We start from the raw sequence: 27,361 nt of genomic DNA, 5'->3' as shown, positions 1-27,361 counted from the left end.
GTCGACAGCGTTTCCAGCCTTTCGATAAGTCCCGCTGCTTTCAGACTAGAATTTTGATAAGAAATGTAGCCAACGGTTCGAATAAGTACTTACCGCCCTTTTGCCTTTTGAGAGGTACTCATCAGCGCCCAACAGGAGTTTGAAACGAGCAGCTGAAGTTCTTTTTGAGAATCGATGGCCAAGTACTGTCGGAAGCATTTAGTGAGCTGGTCGAAAGTGGAAATACGCGTTTTGGATTGCGTCGCGTAGCACAAATTGTGAATTACAAGCAGCGCTAGTTTTTCGTCTACTTTTGAAACGGCGTTCGTTAGGTAGTCAAGGATGTCTTTGGTTTGAAGAATGTTTTCTGAAGGGAGTGTGAATCGGAAATCAAGGAAGAGAACTGGCTTTTTACCTCGACCATCTTTGTGAAAAGACAAGCACAGCAGCCACCGGAGCCAGAGTGAAAGCACCATAATCTGCTGCTTCGAGGCTGAAGAATGAACTCCTGCTTCCGCTGCCGCTGAGAATTCGTGGAGAACATTTGCTGAAAACACAATTGCTAAAAATGAATGAATATGTGATTTACCTTTCCAAAAATAAGCACGAGCTTCTTGGGAGATACTCAGATTGCACAAGAGATTGAAGTTGAGCGTGAAAATCGGACTCGCCTTGACTTTGTTTCGTATTTGTTTCTCGTAGTACTGGAATTGCTTCACGATTGAAGAAATCAGATTGCTTGAGGAAATTGCTGTTGCACAGGGAACGCTGTTTTTAGTGAAGGAAAGGAGCATTTGAAGCATTACGCGTATGAGTTTTTCATTTCCGACAATGAGAGGCCACAAACTGAAGAATTTGAAAAATCCGGAAGGAGGAAAATTAAAGGTTACCGTGAAAGAACGTCTATAAAGTTAGTTTGAAGGAGATGATTCGCCACTTTTCCATTCGACGAAAAATTTCTGCAGATATTGAAGATCGAAATCAGGCTCAGGCCAATATAGCTTTCATGCAAACGCTTCGGCCGTTCTGTGCAGAGTTTGATCTGCAGCATTTCTAGCGAATCCACCAGTCGCTCGATGAATCCGCTTTGGACGAGCAGCTCCCGTCCATCCCCAAGGCCAATGGTGACGCAAATTGCGGAAGACAACAGGGTCTCTTTTGATATGTTTGCTTCTGATCTGATTTTAGTCCCTTGAACTTCGAACTCGTGTGATAGCTTTTGTAGAAATACTCCTTCTGAGTCAATTAATGCTTGCTTCGTTGTACCTAAAGAATTGTAAAAATGGGAGCGCATGGGGTTTTCGCTTACCGATGAGATAAGACTTCGATTTTGAAATAATGAGGCAATAGAAATGTAACATCCATTCGAATTGCGCGAAATTCGTGTTGAAATAGCTCCAAGCTTCAGTTATCGTTTTTATGTAAGTCGACATCGTTGTGGATAAACTCTTCAAAGTCTTTTTCTCGGCATCTTCATCCAAGCTGCTCCAGTTTTTGCAAAAGAATTTCGCTCCAGATTCGTAACAGGTTAGAATTTCTTTTGCAAAATTTTCATCGAAAGGAAGAGAGAATATTTGTTGTACGAATGCGACATGTGACATTACTTCTTCGCAGCCGCTCAAAACGTAGGTGAATATCAGACAAGTGCTGTTGATTTGCTGGAGAAGACTTTTCTTGTGTTCTCCGACAGAAGATTTGACTAGTTGAACATTGAAGAGTTTTGATAAAATCGATAGTATTCCAGAATTTCGAAGCCCTGAAGCAGTCTGCGTTGGGAAAGCTTTCAGTAAAGAAATGATGAAGTAGTTGAATGCACCAACAAACGCAGGCGTTATCGGTGCCATTTTATCCTGCGCAGGCAAATCACAGTAGACATAATTTTCCATCGCATGGCTAATTTGCACGAAGAAGTCGAATTTCAGCATCAATTCGAGAAGAATGTTGATATGAAGACCGTCGACAGCTTTTGTCGACGAAAGATGCATGTGGCTTTCGACAATGATTGTTAAAGTTTCCAATGCTGTTGAGCGAACAAGAGGAGATTCATCAAAATCCAGCGCGATTTCAATAAGTGTTGTGAGAATTCCATCATTGATTTCTTTGAAGAAGTGCCTGCTGGTCTTTGGCGAATGGAAAGCGTGAGAGAGGACCGATAAAATGGACAAGCGAACTCGATCACTGCGGAATTTGAGAAGTTTCTCGAGCCATTCCAGCCCCGTTCCTTCTTCAAGAACTGTCAGACTTTGTTTTCCTCCATTTCCCATCAGGAAGTGTGCACACGTACTCAAAGTACAGACTGATTGTTGGATGACTTCGCGTCCCATGAAGTTTTGCATCGAGTTTTGAGACGAGCTGTGAATCCGAATAATGACATCTTTGGCTGTCTTGATAATTTGGCATAAAAGGGAGTTCCTTTGTCTGTCTGTTCTGCCAAGTTTTTTGGAAAGTCTCTGTAGCGCATTTGTGCAGATTTGTAGCGTCGGAATGTTCATGTCTTCATGTTTGTTGATTAAATTGTGAACTCTGTCGTTGAGCGTCCTCGCTATGAATGCCATCGTTTCTGAACTGAGAAGCTGTTTCTGCACGAGACAGAATATAATTGACAAAAATTCGATGATCATTCTTCTCGTTGCTTTTGACGAATGATTTGGAAGCGCAGTTGGATTGTTCAAGTACTCGTACAGAGGGCAATTTATGTCTTCTACATGAGATGTGATCCATTTTTCGAAAATCTGATTGTTGTTCGGCTGACTTTTGAGAATGAAGTTCGTGTAGGTAATGATCTTGAGGAGAATCTTTTCATCCCGCGCTTGATTCGGCCTTGATATGAAAAACTTGTCGAAAGAGACCGTCAAACAGTGATTGACACGTCTTCCCAGATCTTCCGGAAATATTTGATGATTGTAAAATGCGCTTTCAACGGCTTGAGTGTAGGATTTGTGATCTTCAGCGGCTTTCAAGTCTGCCTCCATGTGCGATCCGATGGTTTCCAGGTCGAAGTGAGGCCAGGAGTGTTTGTCGCAATCTTGCTTCTTTAAAATCTCCGCGAAATCGCCTGTGGGAGCTGTCGAGCTCCATGCAAGTCGAAGAGATCTTTGAGCACTCGGATGTTTGAGCTTTTCTTCTTCGCTGATTGATATCGTTGGCTGCGTCGTTATTCTTGGGATAAATTCTACAGCAAATGGAAGCAAAATTCGTCTGTTGATGATGCCTGGGCATTGTGCGTGACCCCTTTCGTTGAATTTGAGCACTTCAAGAAATAGGAGAATATTCAGCGTTGCCAGAACTTTCGCGTGGTTCTTTGGACTGAGAGACGTGTGCTCGACGAGTTTGACAAGATCGCATAAAGCTGGAAGCATCAGAGAAACCTCTTTGGCAATCACATCTTTCACCACGCAAATATGTCTAAGAATATCACAGAGACTTCCTGCCGCGTCTTTCTCTTGTGGTGTTAGAGCTCCTTGATCAGCGAGTTTTTTAATTTCTTCCAAAAGCATGACATAGCCACATTCTTGTAAGAAGATCTCCACCAGATCTGGCTCGACAGTTATAATCGCTAGTTGAGCAAAAGAGGAATAACGCAGCGAAATATCGGTAGATTCGCTTTTTAAAATTCGCGAAAGTCGTTCAATTGTGTCCACTCTGAAGATGTTCTCCATTTGTCGCTGGTCGTTGAGCTCGAGCGGATTCGAGATCGTGAAGTAGTCTATTAGCGCATCCATTGGTCGTCCACAGACTTCTTGAAGTTCTTCGCTCATCAAAGACATGACTTGCCTTCTTTGATCGCGCCTCTTACAGAGAAGCATTCGCAGGGCCGACTTGATCCGGTTGATTTTCAACCTATCTTCTGACAGGTAAAACTCGCGAAGAGGTGTCCCCAGCGATTCGTCGTCGGCGAAGATTTCCAAAAAGTGGCCAAATTTTTCCGTTGTCACTTTGAGAATTGCTTTTAGTTCTTCGTCCCAAAGCATGTTTGTTGTAAGCAATCTTGATAAAATAGCAGCAGTTGTCTTCGAGACAGAAACAGACTGGTCATCGAGTGAGTGGCGGATGAGTTCTTCAAGAACTTGCGGAGAAAGAAGATAAACAAGAGGCTTTGATTGATACGTGTTTCCGGAGGCAGCAACATCGTCACATATTTTCTCGATAAACCTTTTTAAACCCTCCACCGTCCTTTCTCTCACAGTCGTGTTAGTATCCTTGAGCAACATCAGCACCAATCTATCGCAATCTTTGTAAATAGACGCGGCATATATGCAGGTTTCGATGAAATTCGCCGAAAGGTGAACACTTGTCGTTTCGCAACCACTGAGACCAATTTCCAACGCGTCGGCTCTTTTGAGCTTCGAAAACGAGCTTCCAAATTTCGACGCATTCTTCAAAGAAGAACATCTGCTGAAGAGAATTTCGCTTGTTTGAATCGTCGATGGATCGATCGCTTGTAAAACCTTCCACAAGTAACTGTCCTTCGGAAAGTTGAACTGTGAAATATGATCGAACGCCAATATTCTCAATGCTCGCTCGAGAGCCAGAGACGATACTTGATTTACTGTCAATGGGCAGCAAAGGTTTCTAAGAAGCTCTGAAATCAAGGAAGAGTAGGCGTTGTAAAGTTGAACAGGATCTTCACTCGTTTGGTTGACAAGAGTTTGCGCGCTGAATTTTTCGACTTGAAGCGCAATGATTTCGAGGATATTTCGTAGCTTGACGATCAGGTACCTCGAAATACCATCTTGCGTATTTGCATCATTGAATTCGCTCAATGAAATGCATTTGCGATAGCTTTTCGCAACGCAGACCATCACTCTCGAGCAGAGAAGAACGCTTCCTATCTGCAGATTTCCTAGAATCCCAGATAGGCATTCGAGTATTTCGACCAGAATTATTGGAACTGCTGTTTGTCCTTTCACGAGATCCTGAAGCTCATCCCTTTCCCATTGATCGACGCCAGTGCCGATTTCGTAGCCAAGCGGGTAGCCAGGTTGATGAGTATTCGTCCAAGAGGCATCTGATGTTTGCACGATTCTGGAGTCAAGCTTTTTGATGAAATTTTCAATCGTTTCCAAAGATGTCGTCAGATGAGAAATCTCTGGAATCGTTAAGACGAAGGCAATCAGCGCTTGAAGAATTCCGGGTCGCTGGACAAAAATCTCCGCGGGAAAGTCCTTTAGAATCACTTCCGCGAAAAAATGAGCATATTCGGATACAGTTTCATTGTCGCGAGAGCAGAGGGAGGAATATGTATGCTGGAGAACTTGTCGATCAGTGAGAGTTAACGTCTGCCACGGCAAAAGTTTGACCTTCATCCAGCTCGGATACTTTTCCTGGTTCTTGGGGCGATTCTCGCCGAGAAAGTACGCCGAGCGAGGCATATTTTCAGTGTCATCCAGAGTCGTACATGAGGAAGATTTGGTGGAGTTGATCGTTATTTCATGAAAGTCTGATAAAACGTCTTCGGCAATGATTTGCTCATCGGGAGTCAAATCTGGCATCATTGCCGAAATGAATTCGCTCAAGCCTAGTTCCGAGTAGAGTTTCGGTTTGATTTTTAGAGAACGCTTGATTAGGTCCAGCACTAGGACTTTTTGGGAAGGATTCGGGGAGTTGAACCATTCTTAGTTTGGATAGAAAGTCGCTTTTTTATTATTTTTAGATCTAAATGTCGAATTCTATCCATTTTCCTAAGAGCCGTCTTGCGAAGCCTGGACAATTGTTCAAGTCCTCAAGTGTGACCAGCCCGTGGACGAGCTTCGTATTGAGATGAAGAAGTGCCCTTTCGCGCACCTCCTCGAGCACGTGGCCTAGTTTGTCCACGTTTCTGCGAATGCCCGTTTCGCTCATCTTGACATTCTCGATCTCTTAATTTTCTCAAATGAAACAAATAGTCGCAAGGAAACATCCAACACAGAAGCTCTAGAAAAGACAGAAAGTTTCCTTGGTTTCAATTTATTCAAACAGAACTAGCATCGATCGATTTGAACATGACTTTTGCACAATATAAATTATTACTAAATTTCTTCAGCCGGAATATAGCTAAACAGGGGTCAGTGCAAATAGTTCTTAAAAACAAATTCTACCTGAATAAGATGATGACCGACAGCAGCAGGAGTAAGAGCGCCAAGGTCAGTAATTAGCAAAGTCACAAACTTGGCCGGAGTCAAATCGCCGATCGGATGTCCTTTGTCGCCATCAGTGTATTTGTGGTCTTGTTCGACTTCCATCTGTTTCATCGGATAACTTCGCATAAATTTGAAACTCTCGCAAATGACATAAACCGGCTTTTTGTGAACATCTGCTGTAATTGCCACGCCATAGCTGCCAATTGAACTTATCACTAGACATAGCATTATTTCCCTAGTCATTTGTAATATTCGAACCTGATCCAGATTCAACAACAGCTTCGGCGCCCAAAATAACAACATCTATCCTTTCCATAAGATACGCAACTGATTCCGACAAAACCTCGTAGCATTCAATTCCAGCGTCGGAAATTTCCTTCAAAAACTTGCCTCGTTCTTCATCATCAGTGGAAGCAGTCGACAATTTTGTCTGATAGACACATTTTAATCTTCCGTTGACAGCAGCTAATCGAATAGCATCGGCAACTGCGCGAGAGTAACCATGAATCAGGACCCGGGCGCTCTCGGGAACGAAGGTTTGAAAATGACGAACTGCTTTTTCGCGGCAAAGTTTCATCGTTGCGATGCATTGTGCTCCTCGATCGATGAGTGCTTCTTTGACTTTGTCAAAATCGGAACTCTGATGCATAATGTCGGAAATCATCATCGTAGTGAAGCGCAGAAACAGCTCCGATCCGGATTTTATCGAAGCTCTTTATTGAAAGAATAAAGGGTGAAATTAATCTTTAATTCAAGCGCTTACTTTTGCGGAACAATGTCGATATCCGCCAACAACTTCCGTACATTTCCAAGTCTGTCGATCAGTTCCATGATCGTCGTCGACGACTTGTCAATCTTTATCGCTTCCAGCAAAGTTTCCATCGCGATAATGGCGCTTTGCACTTGCTCCGTGTTGTTTTCAATCTTTTTGACAAAGAAGTTCTTGAGCATTTTCTCGTCTGTATCCGCTACTGCTGGCATGTTTGCAAAATCTGAAATGCGTGAGATTTAAATCTAGAAAAAATTGAACTTTGACGTTTGTTTGAAATAAAAACTGATGAATGAAGAAATTCACGAAAATTTATGAACATGTAGAATGCGAAAAGTATTCATTAGTATCACGTGGACAGCTTCAAAGGTAAATTTTAGTAAAGTCTACGATTAAAGTCTTTTTAACGGAAAAGGAAGATGAAGCAAGTTATTAACGAAGTTAAATAATGATGGGTACTCTTTGAAAGAAACAGAAACATTCGTAACTGATCAGGTTAGGTTAGGTCCCGACGTAGCAGATGATAGGAACAGGTCTACTTCTTGGCCGACGCTCCAGGAGTGCCCGGCTTCGGACTGTTTGCCGCTCCGGTTGGGCCTTTTTTCAGGAGAAGTTGATTGAAGAAATCGGCGAGCATTCGCTCAGAGTGTTGGCCAGAGCCAGGTGAAGGCATCGCACCCAGCTAAAACTCGCTATTTATGAGACTCAAGAGAATTTATACCTTTCCGCCAGGGGATCCGGAAATCGAAGCATTAAGACTAGCTCCAGACGGTCTTGGCAACTGTGGATTACCGGGAGAGGCTGATGCCGATGAGTTGAGACGACTTTTTGTCATTGCAGCAGCTGCTGTTGGGTTTTTGCTTGTACAGATGTTAAAAACGGTCGAAAGCATTTAGCTTATTCCTACCTTGCCGCTTGCTCAAGAATTTCAGCAACTCTGTGGAGCGATTTTTGCTCATCTTCGGGCTCGATTTCTTGCTCGAAATTGTACGTTCTATAATATAGAGTCATGATTCTAGGATCCACTACTGTATTTACTTTTGCTGCGGTGCAGGAATGTCCTCGGGAAGTCCGGCTCCTTCCATAAGTAAATTGACGCGCTTTTCGCTCTCCCATCCGATGGGAATAAAAAGTGCCTCTCTCGATACACCACGTGGTTGTAAAATATCAGATTCAACATCATATAATCTTAACGTTTTCATCAGAATATAGAATTTGATAAGTTATCAATGATAACGTTTGCTTTACCTTTTCAGAACGTAGGCTTTCAAAGTTTCCACAGTTCTTGGTTCTTTTACGCTTGCGTAGATAAGGGATGCTCCAATCTCAAGACATTTCTTTCTCAGCTGGTATTGCAAAAGATCAGCGTGCTTTTCTGTTAATCCTTCGTCGTTGAGCACTCCCTGAAAAATCCGTTTGAGATGAACAAAGTGCTCCTAGTGTTACCTGCAGCGCGTCAGACTTTAGACCGACAACGATGATTTCAACCCCTAAGTTGTCGGAAAGAGCTGATTCTGGAAGTTCCTCCAGTTGACCTGCTTTCAGCCACTTCTTTTGGAAGTTGTCGGCCATATCGTTCCGGTCACTCCCGCTCAATTCGAGCCACTTGTCTTTGTGTTCCTACATTTATTCATAGAAGAGATAGAGATAAAATAACTATACTTTGACTTCTTTGATCCAGTTCGAAAGGCATTCAAGGACGAGCCAAGGTTTAGAAAGATCAACAGCAATCACGATGATTGAATCTTCCAATGCTTCTTTGTTCGGAAGAGCCGCTTTGACTTGCGCTCTCAAAGGAGCGGCAGCGTCGATCGAGTAGATAGACAGTTGCCCGAGCTCGTCATCGTCCTAATCGATACTCGTGAGAAGCAAAAGGGATAACACAGCATACCTTGTTTTTGACTGGAATGTAATCGAAGCCGAGTCCGTGGCCTCTGTAGATCTCGCCGTCCTGGCCGCAGAACTTGGAAAGAAGCGTTCTCTTTCCACAAAGAGAGTCGCCGAGGAAAACTACAGTCTTAGAAGTGCTTCCGGCTGTTGACGGGCTGCTCTGCTTGAGAATCGTCGTCCAAAGCTCGTCGATAGACATTTCTATAAAAAAACGATAAATAAAACAGAAGAAGCTGAAAGAAAAAAATACTGAAATTGGTAAGAAGGGATTTAAATAATGAAAAGAATCAAGCTAGAAATGGCAGTTGTCAGAAAAGGACTAGGAATATACAGGACAATATTGCGGGTACTCCAGTTAAAGAAATGAATAAAAGAAATGAAACTTAGGACAAAACTTAAATTATCAGAATCAAAATTCAGAATTTTTATGCTCTTCTTGACCGGCAGCAAAATTTCTCATAAGGCAGAAGAATCAGTATTTTAAATCACAATCGTCACTATTTCACTGTGATAAAAGGGTAAACGAGTAACATGAATGATCGACTTAGAAGCATTTTTAATTAAATATTAATTTTAAAAAGTTGTGTAACAGGTGGTATTTTGAACAAAAAATAGTAAAGTTGTACTTTGATGCATCGTCGCATAATTCGTTCAAAAACAAGATAGGTATTGAGTTCATTGAGGTTCCATTTTCGCTTCCATTTGCTCCATCTTGGGGAACTCGGCTTTAGGTGGCTCCGCAGAACTAGTGGCAATATCCATCGGAGAATCCGTCTTGATCGGCTCACTTTTTGGCAGCGCGATGGAAGGCATTTCGGATTGATTTGATGCCATTGGTTCGCTCTTGGGAGCTGCCGAGTTTTCTTCTTGATTTGGGGCGCCACTTTGCATCGAGTTCATGATCGCGCTCAGGTCCATCTGGCTGTTGAAATTTGGCTCCGTCTTTGAATCCGATAGTGGATCTAATCCGGTGATTTCCGATAGAGGGTCGTCAGTGGGATTGGAGCTGGGCGGATTCATCTAAAAAGGCGTTTAATGAAAGGTAAAAAAATCTGCCTTACGAAGTCAGAGGGCAATGACGTCGCTGGTCCAGGAGGCTGAGAACCAGGTTGGCCGACTCCTGGACCGTTCATTCTAGGATCAAATGAAGGAAGCTGACCGGGTTGCGCCTGGGGAGATGATAAAGGAGGCGTTTGCATGTTTTGCTGTGGATTTTGAGGCATAAATCCACAAGGGCCTCCGGGACCTCCAGGGCCGACAGGACCTCCGGGGCCGACAGGACCTCCAGGGCCACCAGGACCCCCAACGCCACCAGGAGGCTGGAATCGTTGGTCATTTCCGGGAAAGCCAGTTGGACCTACATAAAAATGATCATGGATAATTTAATTTTAATTGATGCACCTTGTGACATTGGAGGCATTCCAGGTTGCTGACCCTGTTGCATTCCAGGGTGAATCATTCCTGGAGGCATCATTCCTCCCATCATCTTTAGCAGGGATCAAAATCATAGAGCGTTACATTTTTATATTGAAAATAATTTTTATTAATCAATATTAAAATCCCTTAGCGGATGACGATTCATCATCATCGGGTTCATACGCTGCATCATTCCTGGGTTCATCATCATTCTAAACCTCGGATCCATTCCCATCGGCGGCCGCATTTGAGAAGGGGCATTTATTTGCGGCGGGGCAGCAGCTGAACAAAAGTTGAATTTCATTGATCATGACTTGGTTTACTTTTACTTTTTGCCTTCCCATTTTTAGTCGTCTTGCGACTCTTTCGATCGCGTTTCTCTGGTTTTGCTAAAGCATGAACAGGAGCATCCGGAGGAACAGGTCTATTTGTGCAGTATTCTTTCTCAATTTTGGGGACGATTGAATTGACGACTTTGTTTTCAATACAAGACTAAAGTTTATTAATCCTTAAACATTCTTTCACATACGCATACTTGACACGACCAGGCAACATATTCCTGTTCCATCACCAATCTTTTAAAAGCTAGTTCTGTTAGCCCAACACAAGTTCTTCTAAACCATGTCTTGCATGCAAAACACCGCACAAGTTCTTCAATATCGCCTTTCGGAAAGATCTAGGATAAAAAGAGTTAAGATGAGTGATGATTCCTGAATACCCACATCACTCTTGCACTTCCCACATTTCGCTTTTTCATTCGTCGATAAAGGCATCAACGGGCTTGGCTTTTCGTTTGCGAATTCAGATAAAGAGTCCCTGATTTGAAGAATCTCGTTCATTTCGTCCGGCTCGTTCGTCATCTTTGATGGTTTTCGTCATTAAACAGATCAACTTCATGGAGCTCTTACCTGATTATTACCAACTTGATCGGGAGGAGTAGGTATTCTCATGCCCATACGAGGCGGAAATCCGGCGGGCGCTCCTGGAAGGCCGTTGTTCTGAGGTCCTCCAGGAAACATCCCTGGCGGCATACCGTTCATAAAACCGGGGCCCATTCCACCCGGCATATTAGGCATCCCCATCCCTTGTGGCATGCTACTCGGTGGTCTGTATCCACCAGGCATTCCGTTATTCTGAATACCAGGCCAGTTTTGAGGTGGTCCAGCACCAGGCTGCCCCATTCCAGGAAAACCACCTGGCATCATGCTCGGACTACTCGACGTCATTGGGTAATTAGGACCACTCGAGCTCGGTGAAGGTGCGGTTGGAGGAGGACTCATGAAGTTTTCATTCGCATGCGATAGAGGAGGCATTCCTGCTTGCGTGGTTTTCGGAGACTAGATATGATTACATTTATCTTGTAAATACGAACATGCTAACCTTCACATCGTCAAATGGATTAGAAGCAACGATACTTTCCGAAGTAGGAATAGGGACACTTGTAGTGGTGTCCGTCATCTTGTCTTAAAAGACTTGGTTTTAACTAAATTGCAAGCAAGAGAAAGAGTGAGACAATAGAAAAACTAAGGTTTGTCATTTATTGAGATTTTGTCGAACTAAACACACATCTTGCTACATGAATAAGGGATCCCAAATAGAGTTTATTTTTGTTGTCTGAAGCCTGGCAGTCATGAACGTTTGAGCAAAAGGAAACGTTGGAATCAATACGACCCCTCAATCGGCCTTTATAGTTGCTCTAATGGCTGGAACAACATCAACAGATTCTTTGCAATCTACTTGATCATCCTTGATCGTCAACTTGTTCTCCGTCAGGAACTGAAGAGCTTCTTTTTCGTCGTCGAATGCTAGCTGATCGGCGATATCACTGACCGGAAACGATGGTCGGAAACTAATTATACAAGTAATGGACGAAATGCTTGACCTGCCCTGCTTTTTTATACCGTGATTTACATTTCTGACTGACCAGAATTGATTTCTATTATAATTCGTTTGAACAAAAGTCCTATTTTAAGCTCGATTCGAGCTGCTCGAAATATATTTTCTGTCGAATAATCGGAGAAACAGTCAGTTAGAATAACTGCATTTTTCTTAATAAAACTATTTAGAAAAGTTAAAACTATAAGAAATTATATATCAAATTTCTCTGCCAGTGGCGGTCAAAATGTGGTCAAAACGAAATAAAGGAATGAAGGGCGACTTTCAACAAGGTAAGAAGTCGAAATTGGAAGCGAACGAAGACGATGATTAGAGCTTGCTGAACCTGACTGATTGACTTTCAATTCCTTTCAGAGGACCCCGTTTTTCATACTTGTAAGCTGATTCTTCTTATAACTTTTCAGCGTGCTCTTTTGGTGGTGCCTCGTCGTGGAAAATCCAGTCTTGCGTGATTTGGGAGGGGATGAGGGCCTATGGGTTCTGGGGCATTCTTGAGCTAATGGGGTCGGTTCGTGTGGTCACTATTTTGAGGTGTTTTCTTGTATTCTTATTTTTGCTGACTTGATTGTAACTTTCGAGTTCGTAACTTCTTCTGTGGCTGTTTGGTTCACTCTTCTCGATCGCGCAATGTCACTCTTTTCCAAAGCAGAAACACATGAGACTCAAACTGCGAAAAAACCTGCCCTGCAAACTCACCCTTTCACAATAGTGCAAATTGCCTTTCTTCTCTCACGCTCAATAAACTTTCCAACAAGCATTTTCATATGAGCACTAGAGCGTTTGTAGATACGGAAAAAGCCCTAGAAAATCGTTAGGAAAAGTTTCTCCGATATAACTTATATCATATAAGTATTATATAAGTCTTTACCAAATAATTTCCGAGACAAAGGTGAGAGCGAAGTTTGAGAGCATCGGAAATGATAGTCTCATTTGCCATGTCCTCTGTAAGTTGGGAGAGACGTTTGGTCATGTCCGTCATATTTCTTGTGTAAAGACTAAATGATTATTAAAGAAAATTGCAAGAACAATTTTTACATACCAATAAATGATACTGTATGCTGCGAATTCCGCCTTGTTATCTGACTTTTTGCCGTCTTTGTAGAGCATGGCAAGTTGTGATTGGCATTGATTAAATTCAGCGTGATCTTGAGCTTCGATCGCGATCCTAGCGTGAGTCTCGTAGACTTCAACCATGAACTCATCTCTCAGGCACTGAACAGTCAAATCCTGGCGGATTGATTTGAGCTGCTCGCAAGTCCATTTGTAGTTGTTCTCGTCTTTCCATCGCTCGAGAACAGCCTGGACGCAATTTAATAATTTTTATGCTCTCTTAGCAACTTTACCTTGAAAGATTTTGGAAGCTGGGCTTTAGTTCGAACTTCCCAAGGCTCAGGAGCACAGGTAAGACGAAGATAAGGCTTGAATACTTGAGTGCTAGTGCCGATAATTTTCGCTTTTGACGGATCAAATGTTTTCGGCGCCTCAAAGCCGCCTCCAAGATTGAGTTGAAGTGGAACTTGACGCTTTTGCATTTCTTTCTTCATGTCAGACTGGAATCGCATGTTTCGGGCGGCGCGTTTCACGCCTAAAAAGAGTTAAGGTGGGAATGAACTTAATATTCTAGCTTACCTTCCATTGGATCAACGACTTGATAGTTCTGAGCTTCAGCTGATGTGAGACCAGCTACAGCTCCTCGTTTCTTTGCCTTCTTCTCGGCCTTGGTCATTTTTCTTGGGACGTTCGTCATTGAACGCATAGATTCTAACAAGTCCGCGTCTCTCTTGGCTGAGTCGTACATGATATCTCGCTGCGTATTCTTTTCGTATGAGATCTTGCCCTTGTCGACAAAGATATCCTTCGGAAGCGGCTCGCTTTCCCAGTCAATTTCATAAGCAGAGCCTGATTTCAATCGTCCGTTCAGAAGATCTTTCAAATAACTTTCTGTCTTGTCTTTTTCTTGGTCATTTCTGCAGGAAGAAAACGCGCGGGAAATGTAGTCCATGAGACTTGGTGGCCATTCAGATTTTTCGCCACTATCCACTGGCTTCATATCACCAACTTTGCCCATTTTGCCAAGTTTAGGGGCAGATTCTTTAGTGGAACTACCCATCTTTACTTCAGTTTTCACTAAAAGATAAGTGAATTTTTTTTCTTTTACATAATTATAACCTTCTCCAGCAGGGTCGTCCCCGAATCCTTCGCCATCATATCCCATGTGCAGCATAGTTGGCATTTCTTCGCCCTGATTGGGAGTAAATTGTGAGCAACCGAATCCAGCGCCCATATTTCCAAAGCCCATTTGCTCCAAGCGCAATTTTTCTTAGGTGGAGCTTGTTGGGGCTTTTGTTGAGGAGCGAATTTTGGCTCATTGCTCTCTTGTTTGACTGCTCCTGCATAGCTCATCGGCCCGGGCTAAAACAATTCGCGATGAAACAAAAAGGTTTGCAACTAACCTGTCCTTGCATACGAGGATTTTGTTGCATCGGCATACCACCCATCGGCATCCGACCGCCCATATTGTTCATGCCGCCCATCGGCATTCGCATGCCATTGTTCATAGGCATACCGTTCCACATTTGTTGTCTACGGCAATCGATTAGAAATGAAAAAAAACGACAAAAATCTTACCGGTAGCCTCCGCGATTTGGAAAATTTCCGCCACCGCGGCCGTAGCCACCGCCGCGATTTCCTTGGCCTCGCCATCCTTGGCCAAAGCCGCCGAAGCCTCCCCACATAGAAAGGACTTGTTAATCTAAAAAATCTTTTAAGAGTAGTGTGAGAGTCGAATTTTACTGGTAAGAATTGACAGATAAAATGATTTGGCTAAAAATTTGTAACATATTTTAGCAGAATTGTTAAATAAATATTTCTATCTTATTTCGTGATGCGCGTCCGATGTTCGACCGATCTATCAGCTCAAATTCTTTCTGAGCACTCTCTTTCGCAGTTTCTTCGACGGAGAGACTCTCTAAAATGAAATTTACCCAAGATGTCGAACGTTAAGAGAGTACCTATTTCAATGACAGGTTTTGTTTCGGCGATACCCATTATTTCAATAGTTTGAATAGTCTTTTCTTGCTCTCTATCCTCCAGAAAATTCAACAGGTAATCTATGCTTATTATTTTTATCGTCGTATCTTCAGTGTGTAAATTTCTGAAATGCAGTATCTGGTCTCTTCCTATTGAAATATCTTCATGATCTCCATTTTTGAAGAAACATGCAACTTGAAAATTCTCGTCTTCCTTGTCAGTCAAAAATCCGAAGGACATAACTTGGCGATTGTTTTCATCTGTTGTGTAGCCAAAATGTCCCATGACAAGTTGCTCTTTGAACAATCCAAAAGAGAAGTATTCTGAGGCCGCGAGAAAGTATCGCTTTATTTTTTGTTTGGACAGGATAATGTGAAAGATATGGGTATCTCCTCGATCGTTGATCAATAGAACATAGTTGTCGCGGTCTAAGAAAATCATATTAGCCTCGTACTCTTCAGGAAAATGGAAAGTTTCTTTCCATAGAATCTGGATTGACGATCTTCCAATTCTAGTGCATTCTACGCAAACGCTCGTTGCATTCGGCATATAGACGACTGGAAAAAGTACACTTTCAGGGGGCTTTCCATTGATACGAATATCGCTATCGTATTTCGACCCTGCCCAAAGGCCGAAGTCCATATCGCCAACTATTTCTCTACTTCTTTTAATAGTCATTGGTGCCCCGGTTGGTTCGAGCAAATTGTGAACTTCAAAGCTGTCGGTTCCATCAAACATAATAAGAAATGGCTCCAGAAGCAAATTCGGCATTCCAATAAAAGACAGAGGAAGATGCAATTCCTTCAAGAGAATGCCACTTGATCTTGAAATCTTGTAAACATACAGCTCGAGTCCGTCTGTCTGTGGCTCGTCGTATTTGTTACATGCGTCTGGACCATTTATCATAGTGTCTGAAATGATCCACTCACTGCCAATTTTCACTGTCGGGTAATACGCATCCATCTCAAAAGTAGCTTTTGGAATCATGGATTCGTTCTTGATTTCTTCTCGATCGGCCAGAATTCGGACAATATCGGACAAACTGTCCGGTTCACGCTCGTATCTACGCAGAAATTCGTCTTTCAAGAGATTGATTACATAATCCTCGCAGGCCATAACTCGAAGGATCCTCTTGCAATAACCTGCTTCCAAAAGAGAATCGAACGGGCCGTATTCATCGCCCTCGTCGTTAGGAAGAAGCTGATTCTTAGCAGCGAGAAAAAGAGGCGCATTTGCTCGCTCAAATACACACTGAGCAAGGATGTTTCCTTGGGGATGATTAACCATTGCATTGAGGGTCTCTTCGCGATGCGGCTCATTTATGTTCTTTTCGAAGAGTTCATACAATTCTTCGAGCTTCATTCTAAAACATTCTTATGAAGCAATTTTTTCCAAGTGAGCGACTGAATTAACAAAATTTGGATAGTCGAACTTTGCAGCTTTTTACATGATGGTCGTAATTCTTTCTGGTTTCAAAAGACTCACTGCATGAAATACAAGTAAAGTCCTTCAAATGAATGCGGATGTGGTTCTTGAGCCCGGCTTTGGTGATAAATGATGTTTCACACAAACTGCAATGATGATTACGAACTTGAAAGTGGTGGAGAATGTGTTCATGAGTATGCTGCTCGTTGGCAGATGTGTAATTGCAGTACTCGCACTTTATCAGTCGATTTTCATGGATTCGAAGATGCTTTTCCAGCACGTGATTGTCTTTACCATGAAACGGGCAGTATTTACAGGGGAAACTGTACTTTCGACTCGGGACTCTTCTGCCTTCTCCGTGAAACATTGTCTCGTGCTTACGAATGCAACCGGTCGAGTAGCCAACGAATCGGCAGAATGGCTTGTCGCAAGGATAATTCCCATAAGCGTGCTCATTCGTCATATGATCGACAAGAGCTTTTCTCTTGGCAGGGACATTGAAATCGCATCCCCGAACAGTACAATGGATTTTCTTCTCCCCAATCGTTTCCCAGTGGAAGCATTCACGGTATTCGTAGAAAATATCAAGATGCTCTTCAGGCAGTCCAAACTTTTTTGCAATCTTCTTGAATTTTTTAGGCACTTCTTCCTTTTTCGGTAGTTCCTTTTCCGAAATCTTGCTTTGTCTGCTCAAACTCTGCTTTTTTGGTTTACTGTCATCAACATTGACTATTTTTCTCTTCGGCGGTTTTTGAATTGGAAAACTCAGGGTCGTTTTTCCTTCATTCAAAACTTTGAGCGTGTCTAAGCGCCCGGTCTTTTGCAGGTAACGACGGACAAACTCAAGCTCAGCGACCATTTCTTAAGAGTTGCAGATTTTAAATGATCCAAAACAAATGAATGATGATAATATATTTGATAAGTTATCAATGATAACCATTAGGAGGCAGTTAATAATCACTGGAATCTACTGAGGCGAACCTCGCAAGCACGGACGTGTCTGTCAAACTGATTTTTTGTTGCGAAGGTTTCCATACAGTGAACACAGGCGTAATCTTTCGTATGCATCCGCAAATGCTGCGTAAGAATGCCATTTATATGAAAAGAAGCAGGACAGAGATGACAAGCAAAGTTTTTAATACGAAAATGATAGAGAATATGATCGTGGATTTGCTTAACGGTGACGGCTGTGTAGCTGCAGAATTCGCATTTGGTTTGACGATTTTCGTGTATTCGCATGTGAATGTCAAGGAGTAAACGTCGGATGGTGGTGAAACCGCAAAGTTGACAAGAAAAATCCTCGTGGGTAAGGCGTCTTCGTCTCCCGGTTCCATGGAATTGCGTCTTGTGTTTCCTCAAGCAAACTTGAGCGTAAGCAACGAACTTGCAATCAGCCTCGTCGCAAGGGTACTCGCCGTAATCATGGCACTCTTTCATGTGTTCGGTCAAAGCGTTGGGCAATGAAGGAGCGGAGAAATCGCATCCCTGCGCTGTACAGAAGATCTTTTTATTCTCTTTTATTTCCCATACGAATTTGTCGCGGTGCTCGTAGAAAAAATCGATATGCTCGCTGGGCAAGCCGAATTTCCGCACAATTTTGATGAAGTCTGCTGGAATCTCTAGTAAACATCGGTGAAACGTTCTCTCACACACAATCATTACCTGCTTTCTTCTCGGATTCCTCGAGTGTTTCGTTATTTGTCGATTTTTTGCGTGGTTTCCTCTTTGATTTTTTAGAATCGATGTGGATTTTCTTCCTTTCAGGTGGCTTTTGTATTTGAAAGCTCAATTTTATCGGCCTTTTGCCCTCATCATTTTCTTCTTTTGAACTACAAGCGCTAGTTCTTTGTAGAATTTCCAGAGTCTTCGGTCTATTAGTTTTCTGCATATACCCAATTAGGAACTTTCTGATAGTTTCATCCATATCTAAATAACTATTGATTACAAAGCGCCAGAATGGAGTGTATAAGTGTGAAGAGTCAGTGAGTTTTTGAATTTGTCAGGAATGAAAAAATAGGCAGTAATAATTCAAGATAAACAATCGAATTTATCGCCGTGAGCGTTTTGAGCGAGAAGTAGACTGTGTGATCACTTCATCCTCTTCCGATGAGCTGCAGAAAGGATTTCTAATTTCTTCATCTTCTTCGTCGTCGGAAATGACGACCGTTTTGCTTTTTGAGGATTTTGTCCTGCCCTTCGTCGTTGTAGTTTTCTTCTTTGATTTTGTACCTAAGGACGTTAATTTCCTATCACACTAGCGCTGTGCGCACCTTTATTGAGCTCTCGCCTTGCGTAGACAATGGTGTTAGAGCCGTCTTTCTCGAGTTTGTCTTTGAGAACAGTCCCAAGAGTTCTTACAGCCTCATCAACAACCGGCCGTGACTGCTTCTCCTTGATTTTTTTCGACTCTTCGATCATCGCTTCTTTCATCTGAAAGTTTTTTTGATAAAAGTCTACCTTAATTTAGCAATAAAATCATTGCATAATTACATTTTTGCATTTTATACAATTGAATGTAAACTCCACTTACCCATTCACAAACATCAAGAATTGATTGCGTATCTCCGATGCCATAAGCATCGGCGATGTCTTTCCCGATCTTGCCGGTGAGATTCTCAATCCCTTGCTCGCTGATTTTCTCTTCCAAGACTTCCGAGATAATATGCCTGTTTGAATCTTGAAAAGACAATTATATTTGAGTATATGGGCCGAAAAACTCACCCATCAGTGGTTCCGTAATGAGTCCATGTTTCTCTTCTTCCTTTTTCGTCCTAAAAACAAAAGATAATGGGACTGATGAAGAATTCGGACAATTACTTTTTGTCTTTCACATATCTAATACAGCTCTTCCAGTTCCACACTCTATCACAAAACTGCTGCCCAGCGAAAACTGAATTGATTGCTCCAAGTGGCTCCTGGCCTCCAGGTCGTTTCAAGTCCACTTTCAATATCATCGCAGGCTGAGGAAATGTTCCGGCCGGATAATCGCGCAATATGTTCTCCGAGTTCTCGCTGATCGCTTTGTCAAACTCCTCTTCGTATTCTTCCTTAGTATTGAACACTCCGATATAGTCGTTCAAAACCACTTCGCCGAGTAAAAGATGGCGCGCTTGGGTGAATTCGTGAGATTCGACGATTATATCATGTGGCGTAAAGGTGATTTGCTGGAACTCTTTGTGATCAAGATTGGCCTCGTGGACATATCTCAGAAGTGCTTCACCAGTAGATATCGTCCAATTTCCATTCGGAGACTGAACCTTACTCGGGCCATTTTCTCCACCCCAGACGACAACATCAAAGCCGCTGGCTAGCTCAGCAAGCTTTACAGGTGGCTTCTCCATCGAATTAGCAAGAACAAGCATTGTTTTGCAGACTGCACCTTCAGGAATCACTGGTTTGACAAACTTCGCCTTTCCCAGTTGCTGCAAATAAGTTTTCGCGACGTAAGAAATGCCGTAGATTGCCACGTAGAGGCCGTCTTGATGCACAACTGTCGGCGCATAAGTCCACTCTTCTTCGAGACACAGTTTTGTATCATCCAGTGACTGAGCAATCCCCGAGGCTTCAAAAATCGCTACAGGAGATTGATACGTCTGCCTGGCTGCGTTTCCATGACGTTCTCGCATGGTATGGTCGCATCGTCCTCCTATCATCAATACAGGCATTTTTGGACATTGGACAATATCTGGACAGCCTGTTTTTGGGGTCTGGATTATCTCAACATCTGTTATTAGCGACTTTCTGTAGATATTTTTGTTCAAAGATCTAGTTATTCGCTGAATTGAAGAGAAGTGATTCTGAGAGTTGTTGAAGAGATTGCCAGCAATAATAGCAACATCTGCGCGTTGACGACCTTTTGACGACTTCTCAAGAAACTCGTCGAAGATTTTGTACCCATCTGGATTAGCTTCGTAGCCGCAATGAAAGCCGGAAGCAATATTGATCTTGACCGATCCGCAGACATTGTCAACTCGCCTTGAGAACCTCGAATTTCTAGCAGTGTTAGAGGAAGAAGTCTGAGGTGCCTGAAGAGTCGTTTGCTGACTGTACTTTCTCTTAGACGATTGCGTACTCTGGTGCTTTGAAGATTGCGTGACACTCAGCGTTCCATAGGAATATGGTTCTTCAGGGGATGGGGAACGCTCTCTTTTCTTTGAACGGTTTATCTGTGGGTTCGTCGGCTCATCGAACTCTGTTTCAGCGATTTGACTAGATCGAGAGAGTTACCAACAAAACGCGAATTTGGTCAAACCTTATGCTATCGTCATTTCTCGCAGCTCTGATTCCCCTAGCTGGAGGAGAGGAGTCAAATTCTGTTTCAGCAATTTGGCTTACTTCCTCGCGCCTTGATTGAGTATTCCCATTTCTCCTTCCGGGCCTTGGCATATTGAATGTCTCGCTATCAGCTATGCTTTCGACAAAATTTGAGCTTGTATTCGAAACTTGACGGGCAAAGTCTTTTCGAGCATTTACTCGTCGCATTTCCGCCTCTTCATTTTCCTTTTCGTTGAGATTTACTGTTTCTCTCGCCGTCTGTCTCAGAGCCTGTGCTTTTGCTGTAGTTGAAAAAAGGTTCGATAGAATTAGAAAAAAAAACAAATTCAACAACGTTCATGAATCACGGTTTCGTCTTGGCAAAAGAGGCACCGAATAGCACGACAAAACATCATCAATATCAAAACCCTCGTTCATTTCAATTCAAACTCTTTAAATTTTGCGCTTTCAAAGGTTTATTCTAAGATTGAAAAGTATTCTGCAAAAAAGTAAAACAGGCTATCACCGGAAAGGCACGATTTTGCTAAATATCGATTGACAGTAAATAATTCATATTTCTGAGAAATATATTAAAGAAAAAAGGAATCATGAATTAGAATGGATTGATAGGAACCCTATCGATATAATAGGGCGTTGAGCGAGAGAGTAATGTGCGGTAATTGTGTAGCGAAAAATTTGCTATAAGCTTTCTTCATTTTTGGCAAAAAAAATATTACTTTGAGAGTCGAAAGAAAGCGCAAATTCGCTGTAAACAGAAAGATCCGCAAAAGTAGAAGAGATAATTTCGTTATGGACTGGAAACTGGAGATACAGAAAGAGCAATTGATAAGAGTCGAATTAAATAGTGGGTACGGAAGTTCTTGAGCTGGTTATTAGCACAGAAAAGGCTAGAAATGAAAATGTGAGATTACCTGGTCCAGACGAGCTCGGATAGGATCGGAGCCAGTCTGGACCAGACTAGCCAGGCTTAGGAAGTTGGAAGTCGAGGAGCGAGGAGGGAAACAGTCTAACCGCTTTTTCCGAAAACTGAAACTTAGTTTTCGAGGGCTTCTTTGATTTGCTTCGCTTTTGCATTGAGCTCATCGAGCGCCTGCTTCTCGCTTTTAAACTTTTCGATGCAGTCGGCGATCAGTTTCTTCATCCTTTTAAATCGTTATTTTCACTGTTAAAATTGAATTTGCTTACTTGTTGAGCTCGCTGTTGAGCAAATCGCCGCGTTTGACGATATTTTCCTTAGACTGGGCGAGGCTCTGGTCGAGAAGGACTGGGCCGAGGATTTTGTAGCACTTGGCGTCTTCTGGAGCGCTGTCTGTAAAAAGAATGGAATGAGAAGATAAGAATTGATGGATTGCTTACTGAGTTCCATGAGCACGACTTTGCACTCGGCGATTTGGCTCTCGAGCTGTCCAATTCGACGGCCCATGGCTTGTCGCTCCGCATCGATGGCCTTGACTGAATATTTTTGTGAAGCGAAGTTGGAGGTGGAGAGTTCTTACCCTTGTGAACTTGTTCCTGAAGTTCCTTCTGGACGTTCTTCATGATATCGTCAAACATTTGCATACCCATGGTGGCTGGAAGAGAAGTTTGAACGTCTGAAAAAGCAGGGGAATTAGGTAAGATTTGAATGATTCGTTTCAATATTGAAGTGATACATCAGAACATGGACATTTGCACAAGACGGTCCCCAAAAACAGAATGAAAGAGAGGGTTCTTCGTTTTATACATTTGAGAATTTGAACTTTTTCAATTTGCGTCAACCACAGCTGGATTCTGTGGAATGAGAGAGGTGAAAAAAGAGGAGAGGAAAACCCACAGCATCGTAAAGATCCCTCGTTGTGGCGGTTCTTGAGCTTGAGCTCCGTCTCTTGGCTCCTGATCATTCTGATCAGTGTCATTTTGAGCTGGAGCTGGCCGGGCTCTGAAGAAGAATTGTTATTTTTGCCTTCGAAAAACTGAAATTTACCGTCGTCTTATGTTGAAAACGCCAGCTTGATAGAGAATGATGCTCAAAGAAATGACAAGGACGGTGACAAATCGTTCTAAAGCAACTTATATCTCGAGACTCGGTATGAAAAGATTTCACCTGTCGAGGAGTAGCTGTAAACAAGACAGAGCATGAGACAAACACGGAAGAAAGAGTAAAATCTGTCTAACCAATCTTGAGGCCCATCATCTTCCACTAAAACAAGCATGAAAAACCAATCCTAAATTTAGAAATTTCTACCAGCTCCTTGAGCACCAACAACAGCATTTTCCCGCTCTGGGTTCTGCCGTGGCAATTCTTCTTGTGGCGGTTGTTCTGCCAAAATTGGCCTCGTGATTATTTCCGTGAAAGACTTCAATGTTTGTCCTTTTGCCTGGGCCTTTTCTTTCTCAAAAATGAGATCTAAAAAAGTTCAGCTGTTGAAATTTTCCTCGGTTTGTACTTCGATAAAGCTTTAATTGCGGCACCAGATGATCGTAGCTGCCATTGATTTCGTAACATCTAATGCTCAGATCCCAAACATCAAAGTATCGCTTCAACTCCGGCGTGAGCCAGGATTCCTCTTCCTTTGTACTTTCAGTTGACGACTGTTGTGTCTGGGCTGCCGTATTTTCGCCACTAGTATTGACTGTTGTCTGCTCATTTTCAAGCTGAGCATTTTCGAGATTTCGAGACTCCGAATTTTCGCTGTTCTCTTCGTTGATTTCCTCGGTTGGCTCGGTTTCTTCTTGGACAGAAACAGAAGGGCCAGACGGAACTATCTCTGGCTGAGGAGCTTCTTTTGGCTCTTTCGTTTGCTCAGAAATAACGAGATGGATAATATTTGAAGTCCCAAGAGCGAGAGAAGAAACAACTTGCTCGTCTTGGAGAAGCTTTCCTCCAGCGATCAGTTTTTGGTGAGATTTTTCTATTTTCAAAGGTCCAAAAGAGGTTTAAAAAGGTTTTTGTTTTACATGAAATGGACATTTGCCTGGGTGTCGCGGATGATCAGCATGAATTTTCTCTTTGAGTATTTCTACTGTTTCATTTTCGCCAATATCTTCGACAATAAAGTCCGCGGAGTTGCCAGGGATCCGCACGCAGACTCTCATTTCCCGCTAGAATCCGCATCGTTAATAATTTTGAAGTCTAACGTGTCATTATTTTGAAAAAAGAGGGAAGAGGCGAGCCAGGGGGCATGAGAATTAGACATCGGCTATTTGTGGCACAAGGACCAGCCCGCTTGATTGGCCCCGCTGAGTTTACCGAGGCCGGCTTTTATACATTTAGGTAGCGGTTTTTGGCACTTAATTGATATCCAATATTTAGATGATTTCAAAAAAAATTTCGCGGGCTTGGAACTCGTCAAAAAACTTCTTGTCTAGTTTTGAAGAGCTCGTCGAGACGAGTCGAATGATATACAGTGAAAACTCAAAAATTGGCCGGTTTTTAGATCCAAATTCCCGAAAAAAGCGGCCAAATTTTGAGTTTTTTGCCGGGTCGCCAAGTTTCCCTTTCAAAAAAGCAAAATTTCGTAAATTCAGGAAGTCTTTCTCTTTCTAGACTTTTTTGACCGGCTCTTCTTTTCGAGAATCATGCTGATTCGGGTATTTCAAATCATATCCAATCAATTAAATAAAAAAATATGTCAACAAAAAGATACGGTGGTTATTTGACCTTGCCACTCAAAGAGAGAAAAAAATATTGCGAATTGATCAAAGGAGGAGCGAAATACAAAGAAGTAGCGAGAATCATCAAAGCGAAACATAATTATGATCTACCAGACAAGACTTTTCGGAACTGGAGACGAGACTGTGATAAGATTCTTTCTTCTGACTCAAAAACATCATTTCATACTGGACGTAAGAAGAGCACTGCCATGGAAGAGTTTGAAAAGAAAGTGAAAGAAGTTTACAACAAGAGACAGTTGAAAATGAAGGTTCGAGGATTCACTGCTTTTGTAAAAGATGTGAGAGATGAATTTTTTTCTGAAAACGAAGAGCTGAAGAATATGGAGATTTCAACATGCTTTGTTTTGAGAATTATAAGGGATCTTGGAAGAAAATCATCAAGAAAAAGTGATCGTAAATTTCTAACGGAAGAAGAAAATGCAATTGAAATTGGTCGTTTGCGAGGCTTCATCAAAAAATACCCATTACTTCAATGCATAAATTTGGACGAAACTGGCGTTCAAAAAACTGTCGAAACGAAGAATCTTGTTGTTCTTGGGGATCGAGATGATTTTTCAAAAATGGAAGGGACTAAAGAAAGATACACCCTCATTCCGTATTGCACTCCCTTTGGGCATGTTGTTGACTTCAAACCTGCTGTTATTTCTAAATGTCAAGGATCAAAGTGGGAAGGAGCTGGAAAGAAAATCAAGAAAAAATTTCGAGATCCGACTTTTGATGCGACTAAGCCTTCTTCATCAAAAAACCAAGAGTTCTTTGAAATTGAGTACCGCTCTTTCGAAAATTTCATTCTTTATTGGAACCCATCTGCTTGGATGACAAGACAGATCATGATCGCGGAAGTTTACCGTCTTTCACTTCATTTGAAGTCGAAATCACCATCAAAAAAATATCTTGTCATGATGGACAATTGCAGGTAATTTATTTACACGAGTCAAAGAATTAAATAATTTTAAGCTCGCACAAGAAGCTTCCGATGCTGGACAACCTCGAATTCGTCTATTTCCAGCCGGGTTGTACCGGCTGGCACCCAGGGTTCAGTATTGTCAAAAACGGGAGCTAAGTGTAAAGTCATCGTGGATTTCCGATTTTGGTATTTTTGGAATCAGCGGGTCAAATTTAGTCTACAGTGTGAATTTCAGAAATATAGCATAACTTTGAAATTCCCGCCAAAATATTTTATATCTTAAGTCCTTTATTAAGACAATAATGAACCCTGGTTGCACCAACCTCTAGACAATGTAATCTTTTCTTTATTCAAGAAAAGAGTTCGTGCATTTCTGGATGATCATATTGTTAAATATGATTCTTTATCATTGAAGGAAGAAAATTTTGTCAAAAGAGGAATCGAAATCTTCATGAAACTTCCTCAAGGTTGTTTTCAACGTGCCTGGATCAACACCAATCTCGTCAAGGAGGATGAATTCACTGAGCATGAAGTTGATGTTTTCAATGAAGATGTTGACGTCGTTGCAGATATTTTAGAAAAAGAGGATGAAGAAGAGCATTTGGAACGATTTGTGAAAATCAATGGTGCGACCCCGATGGAGATTGAAGAAGGACCTCAAGTTCAAGTTTCAGATGAAGCCGACATTGCAAAGCCATCGACTTCAAAATGGCCAGAAAAGCAGTCGAAGATTTCTAGTTTTTTCACTGTTAAAAAAAAGATTTAGTGAAATAAATTTAGTTTGGAAAAAAAAACCGGCCAAATTTTGAGTTGATTTCAGGTTCCAAAAAAGGCGGATTTTGACAAAAAGCGGCCAAATTTTGAGTAGGCAATTTTTGAGTTTTCACTGTATAAAACTCCAGATAGTTTTAAGATTTTCCGCCAAAAAAAGCGATAAGAAGGTGTCTTATCAAAAATTTTCTGACCAGCGCCGTTTTTGTTCTAGAAAAGCTGAGGTGATGATTGACCCCGGAAAATGATCCTCATGGTCTGTTCTATTCCGGCAAAAAATTTCAGCTCGTCATCATATACCCAGCCGAGTTTATCGTTAAATTTCATTTTCCAAGGAAAATGGGACTGTAAATGGGCCGGAAACTAGGAACGTGCAGCGACAACAAAATGCACTAATTTTTTGATTTTTCGCTGATAAGCACAGCAGGATATGTGAGGACGAGCTGAAATTTTTTGCCGGAATAGAACAGACCATGAGGATCATTTTCCGGGGTCAATCATCACCTCAGCTTTTCTAGAACAAAAACGGCGCTGGTCAGAAAATTTTTGATAAGACACCTTCTTATCACTTTTTCTGGCGGAAAATCCTAAAATTATCTGGAGTTTTATATATCATTCAACTCGTCTCGACGAGCTCTACAAAACTAGACAAAAAGTTTTTTGACGATTTCCGGGCCCGCGAAATTTTTTTTAAAATCATCTTACTCGGTAATTATATCATTTGTTTCGCTTCGAAATAGACCTTCTAACTTCTTTCAAATAAAAGTTTTTCACTAAAAATCAACTTGACTTGAAATAAAACAACTTGGAAATAAGCATAAATTCTTTCACTGACACCTGGATTAACTTGTAGTTATTTTATAATAACATATTATCGCTCAAAATCAATTCAATAGAAGAGAGGGTGGGTTATGGTTTTTTAAAAAGACCAATTCGAAATTTACCTAAGAATTCTTTTCGTTACTTCTCAGATCAGCACAACTCTCTCCACCCTACTATATAAAAAGTAAATGCAGCTACTGATAAAGAACTGAATAAATGACTTTCTTTTTCGATAAAAGAGCGCGCTGCGTCAAGCTGCGTCACTGAGCGCGCGCCAATAATATCCCCTCAACTCTTTGAGCTTCAAGAGACCCTTCCATAAGATTATTTATTTAGCGTCACTTTCTGTTGGTAAAGACTGTTATATCGAACTCATCTAACCTCCATTTTGACAGGCTTATTAAAAGA

The 27,361-nt window shown here is 41.9% G+C and overlaps 9 protein-coding genes across 10 annotated transcripts; all 9 read right to left on the bottom strand.

Moving 5' to 3' along the window:
* Positions 1-5,871: 5,871 nt before the first annotated feature.
* On the bottom strand, positions 5,872-7,188 carry LOC145700360 (translation initiation factor eIF2B subunit alpha-like). Its single transcript, XM_081777615.1, has 4 exons — positions 6,862-7,188; positions 6,357-6,811; positions 6,057-6,313; positions 5,872-6,012 (listed from the first exon to the last, which is right to left on the bottom strand). Exons 1-4 carry the CDS (start codon positions 7,077-7,079, stop codon positions 5,998-6,000), a joined length of 945 nt encoding a protein of 314 aa, XP_081633741.1. The 5' UTR covers positions 7,080-7,188; the 3' UTR covers positions 5,872-5,997.
* On the bottom strand, positions 7,123-8,963 carry LOC145700359 (cytoplasmic dynein 1 light intermediate chain 2-like). Its single transcript, XM_081777613.1, has 8 exons — positions 8,759-8,963; positions 8,530-8,715; positions 8,314-8,487; positions 8,116-8,270; positions 7,906-8,055; positions 7,775-7,861; positions 7,589-7,727; positions 7,123-7,549 (listed from the first exon to the last, which is right to left on the bottom strand). The coding sequence occupies exons 1-8, from the start codon at positions 8,954-8,956 to the stop codon at positions 7,403-7,405; spliced, it is 1,236 nt and encodes a 411-aa protein (XP_081633739.1). The 5' UTR covers positions 8,957-8,963; the 3' UTR covers positions 7,123-7,402.
* Positions 8,964-8,991: 28 nt separating this feature from the next.
* On the bottom strand, positions 8,992-11,666 carry LOC145700352 (uncharacterized). Of its 2 annotated transcripts, none has more exons than XM_081777607.1 (9): positions 11,554-11,666; positions 11,082-11,510; positions 10,896-11,033; positions 10,709-10,849; positions 10,497-10,665; positions 10,326-10,455; positions 10,159-10,244; positions 9,819-10,114; positions 8,992-9,777 (listed from the first exon to the last, which is right to left on the bottom strand). In XM_081777607.1, the coding sequence occupies exons 1-9, from the start codon at positions 11,629-11,631 to the stop codon at positions 9,433-9,435; spliced, it is 1,812 nt and encodes a 603-aa protein (XP_081633733.1). In that variant the 5' UTR covers positions 11,632-11,666; the 3' UTR covers positions 8,992-9,432. The 2 variants fall into 2 exon arrangements, with proteins under 2 accessions (XP_081633733.1, XP_081633734.1); XM_081777608.1 differs by having other exon boundaries at positions 10,503-10,665.
* Positions 11,667-11,686: 20 nt separating this feature from the next.
* Positions 11,687-14,652, bottom strand: LOC145700354 (uncharacterized). The gene is made up of 8 exons (XM_081777610.1): positions 14,523-14,652; positions 14,239-14,481; positions 13,699-14,196; positions 13,413-13,654; positions 13,109-13,368; positions 12,938-13,064; positions 12,766-12,869; positions 11,687-12,022 (listed from the first exon to the last, which is right to left on the bottom strand). Exons 2-8 carry the CDS (start codon positions 14,366-14,368, stop codon positions 11,848-11,850), a joined length of 1,536 nt encoding a protein of 511 aa, XP_081633736.1. The 5' UTR covers positions 14,369-14,481; positions 14,523-14,652; the 3' UTR covers positions 11,687-11,847.
* A 193-nt stretch (positions 14,653-14,845) lies between these two features.
* Positions 14,846-16,484, bottom strand: LOC145700357 (uncharacterized). The gene is made up of 2 exons (XM_081777611.1): positions 15,081-16,484; positions 14,846-15,037 (listed from the first exon to the last, which is right to left on the bottom strand). Exons 1-2 carry the CDS (start codon positions 16,459-16,461, stop codon positions 14,925-14,927), a joined length of 1,494 nt encoding a protein of 497 aa, XP_081633737.1. The 5' UTR covers positions 16,462-16,484; the 3' UTR covers positions 14,846-14,924.
* A 946-nt stretch (positions 16,485-17,430) lies between these two features.
* Positions 17,431-18,457, bottom strand: LOC145700361 (zinc finger Y-chromosomal protein-like). The gene is made up of 2 exons (XM_081777616.1): positions 18,187-18,457; positions 17,431-18,143 (listed from the first exon to the last, which is right to left on the bottom strand). The coding sequence occupies exons 1-2, from the start codon at positions 18,446-18,448 to the stop codon at positions 17,482-17,484; spliced, it is 924 nt and encodes a 307-aa protein (XP_081633742.1). The 5' UTR covers positions 18,449-18,457; the 3' UTR covers positions 17,431-17,481.
* A 24-nt stretch (positions 18,458-18,481) lies between these two features.
* LOC145700326 (uncharacterized) lies at positions 18,482-21,096 on the bottom strand. Its single transcript, XM_081777576.1, has 6 exons — positions 20,777-21,096; positions 19,342-20,733; positions 19,246-19,295; positions 19,055-19,200; positions 18,795-18,954; positions 18,482-18,753 (listed from the first exon to the last, which is right to left on the bottom strand). The coding sequence occupies exons 1-6, from the start codon at positions 21,004-21,006 to the stop codon at positions 18,572-18,574; spliced, it is 2,160 nt and encodes a 719-aa protein (XP_081633702.1). The 5' UTR covers positions 21,007-21,096; the 3' UTR covers positions 18,482-18,571.
* A 134-nt stretch (positions 21,097-21,230) lies between these two features.
* LOC145700348 (uncharacterized) lies at positions 21,231-22,403 on the bottom strand. The gene is made up of 4 exons (XM_081777598.1): positions 22,296-22,403; positions 22,156-22,251; positions 21,985-22,108; positions 21,231-21,941 (listed from the first exon to the last, which is right to left on the bottom strand). Exons 1-4 carry the CDS (start codon positions 22,363-22,365, stop codon positions 21,833-21,835), a joined length of 399 nt encoding a protein of 132 aa, XP_081633724.1. The 5' UTR covers positions 22,366-22,403; the 3' UTR covers positions 21,231-21,832.
* An 8-nt stretch (positions 22,404-22,411) lies between these two features.
* LOC145700330 (uncharacterized) lies at positions 22,412-27,230 on the bottom strand. Its single transcript, XM_081777581.1, has 7 exons — positions 27,076-27,230; positions 23,754-23,880; positions 23,226-23,690; positions 23,024-23,185; positions 22,883-22,978; positions 22,763-22,838; positions 22,412-22,717 (listed from the first exon to the last, which is right to left on the bottom strand). The coding sequence occupies exons 2-7, from the start codon at positions 23,872-23,874 to the stop codon at positions 22,543-22,545; spliced, it is 1,095 nt and encodes a 364-aa protein (XP_081633707.1). The 5' UTR covers positions 23,875-23,880; positions 27,076-27,230; the 3' UTR covers positions 22,412-22,542.
* Positions 27,231-27,361: the final 131 nt, after the last annotated feature.

This window comes from Oikopleura dioica, chromosome 2, assembly GCF_907165135.1.
Source record: "Oikopleura dioica chromosome 2, OKI2018_I68_1.0, whole genome shotgun sequence".
Taxonomy (NCBI): domain Eukaryota; kingdom Metazoa; phylum Chordata; class Appendicularia; order Copelata; family Oikopleuridae; genus Oikopleura; species Oikopleura dioica.
The sequence above is the reverse complement of the archived record's forward strand: the minus strand, read 5'-3'. Positions and strand labels throughout refer to the sequence as shown.

Coding starts and splice junctions, on each gene's coding strand:
- LOC145700360 (XM_081777615.1), bottom strand. CDS start 7,079: ATGCCAGCAGTAGCGGATACAGACGAGAAAATGCTCAAGAACTTCTTT. Junction 6,812..6,861: donor ATCGACATTGTTCCGCAAAA/GTAAGCGCTTGA, acceptor CTTTCAATAAAG/AGCTTCGATAAAATCCGGAT. Junction 6,314..6,356: donor TGTTGTTGAATCTGGATCAG/GTTCGAATATTA, acceptor TGCTATGTCTAG/TGATAAGTTCAATTGGCAGC.
- LOC145700352 (XM_081777607.1), bottom strand. CDS start 11,631: ATGACGGACACCACTACAAGTGTCCCTATTCCTACTTCGGAAAGTATC. Junction 11,511..11,553: donor ATCCATTTGACGATGTGAAG/GTTAGCATGTTC, acceptor AATCATATCTAG/TCTCCGAAAACCACGCAAGC. Junction 10,456..10,496: donor TGGGAAGGCAAAAAGTAAAA/GTAAACCAAGTC, acceptor ACTTTTGTTCAG/CTGCTGCCCCGCCGCAAATA.
- LOC145700326 (XM_081777576.1), bottom strand. CDS start 21,006: ATGCGACGAGTAAATGCTCGAAAAGACTTTGCCCGTCAAGTTTCGAAT. Junction 19,201..19,245: donor CATTACGGAACCACTGATGG/GTGAGTTTTTCG, acceptor TGTCTTTTCAAG/ATTCAAACAGGCATATTATC. Junction 18,754..18,794: donor AAGGCGAGAGCTCAATAAAG/GTGCGCACAGCG, acceptor TAACGTCCTTAG/GTACAAAATCAAAGAAGAAA.
- LOC145700330 (XM_081777581.1), bottom strand. CDS start 23,874: ATGAGAGTCTGCGTGCGGATCCCTGGCAACTCCGCGGACTTTATTGTC. Junction 23,186..23,225: donor GCAATTAAAGCTTTATCGAA/GTACAAACCGAG, acceptor GAACTTTTTTAG/ATCTCATTTTTGAGAAAGAA. Junction 22,979..23,023: donor TGTTGGTGCTCAAGGAGCTG/GTAGAAATTTCT, acceptor TGCTTGTTTTAG/TGGAAGATGATGGGCCTCAA.
- LOC145700357 (XM_081777611.1), bottom strand. CDS start 16,461: ATGAAGCTCGAAGAATTGTATGAACTCTTCGAAAAGAACATAAATGAG. Junction 15,038..15,080: donor AAAACCTGTCATTGAAATAG/GTACTCTCTTAA, acceptor ATTTCATTTTAG/AGAGTCTCTCCGTCGAAGAA.
- LOC145700361 (XM_081777616.1), bottom strand. CDS start 18,448: ATGGATGAAACTATCAGAAAGTTCCTAATTGGGTATATGCAGAAAACT. Junction 18,144..18,186: donor GGAATCCGAGAAGAAAGCAG/GTAATGATTGTG, acceptor GATGTTTACTAG/AGATTCCAGCAGACTTCATC.
- LOC145700354 (XM_081777610.1), bottom strand. CDS start 14,368: ATGGGCTTTGGAAATATGGGCGCTGGATTCGGTTGCTCACAATTTACT. Junction 13,655..13,698: donor AGTCGTTGATCCAATGGAAG/GTAAGCTAGAAT, acceptor AACTCTTTTTAG/GCGTGAAACGCGCCGCCCGA. Junction 12,870..12,937: donor TTTGTCTCGGAAATTATTTG/GTAAAGACTTAT, acceptor ACGATTTTCTAG/GGCTTTTTCCGTATCTACAA.
- LOC145700359 (XM_081777613.1), bottom strand. CDS start 8,956: ATGTCTATCGACGAGCTTTGGACGACGATTCTCAAGCAGAGCAGCCCG. Junction 8,271..8,313: donor TAAAGTCTGACGCGCTGCAG/GTAACACTAGGA, acceptor CGGATTTTTCAG/GGAGTGCTCAACGACGAAGG. Junction 8,056..8,115: donor AAAGCCTACGTTCTGAAAAG/GTAAAGCAAACG, acceptor GAAAACGTTAAG/ATTATATGATGTTGAATCTG.
- LOC145700348 (XM_081777598.1), bottom strand. CDS start 22,365: ATGGGTATGCAAATGTTTGACGATATCATGAAGAACGTCCAGAAGGAA. Junction 22,252..22,295: donor TCAGGAACAAGTTCACAAGG/GTAAGAACTCTC, acceptor AAAAATATTCAG/TCAAGGCCATCGATGCGGAG. Junction 21,942..21,984: donor CTCAACAGCGAGCTCAACAA/GTAAGCAAATTC, acceptor ACGATTTAAAAG/GATGAAGAAACTGATCGCCG.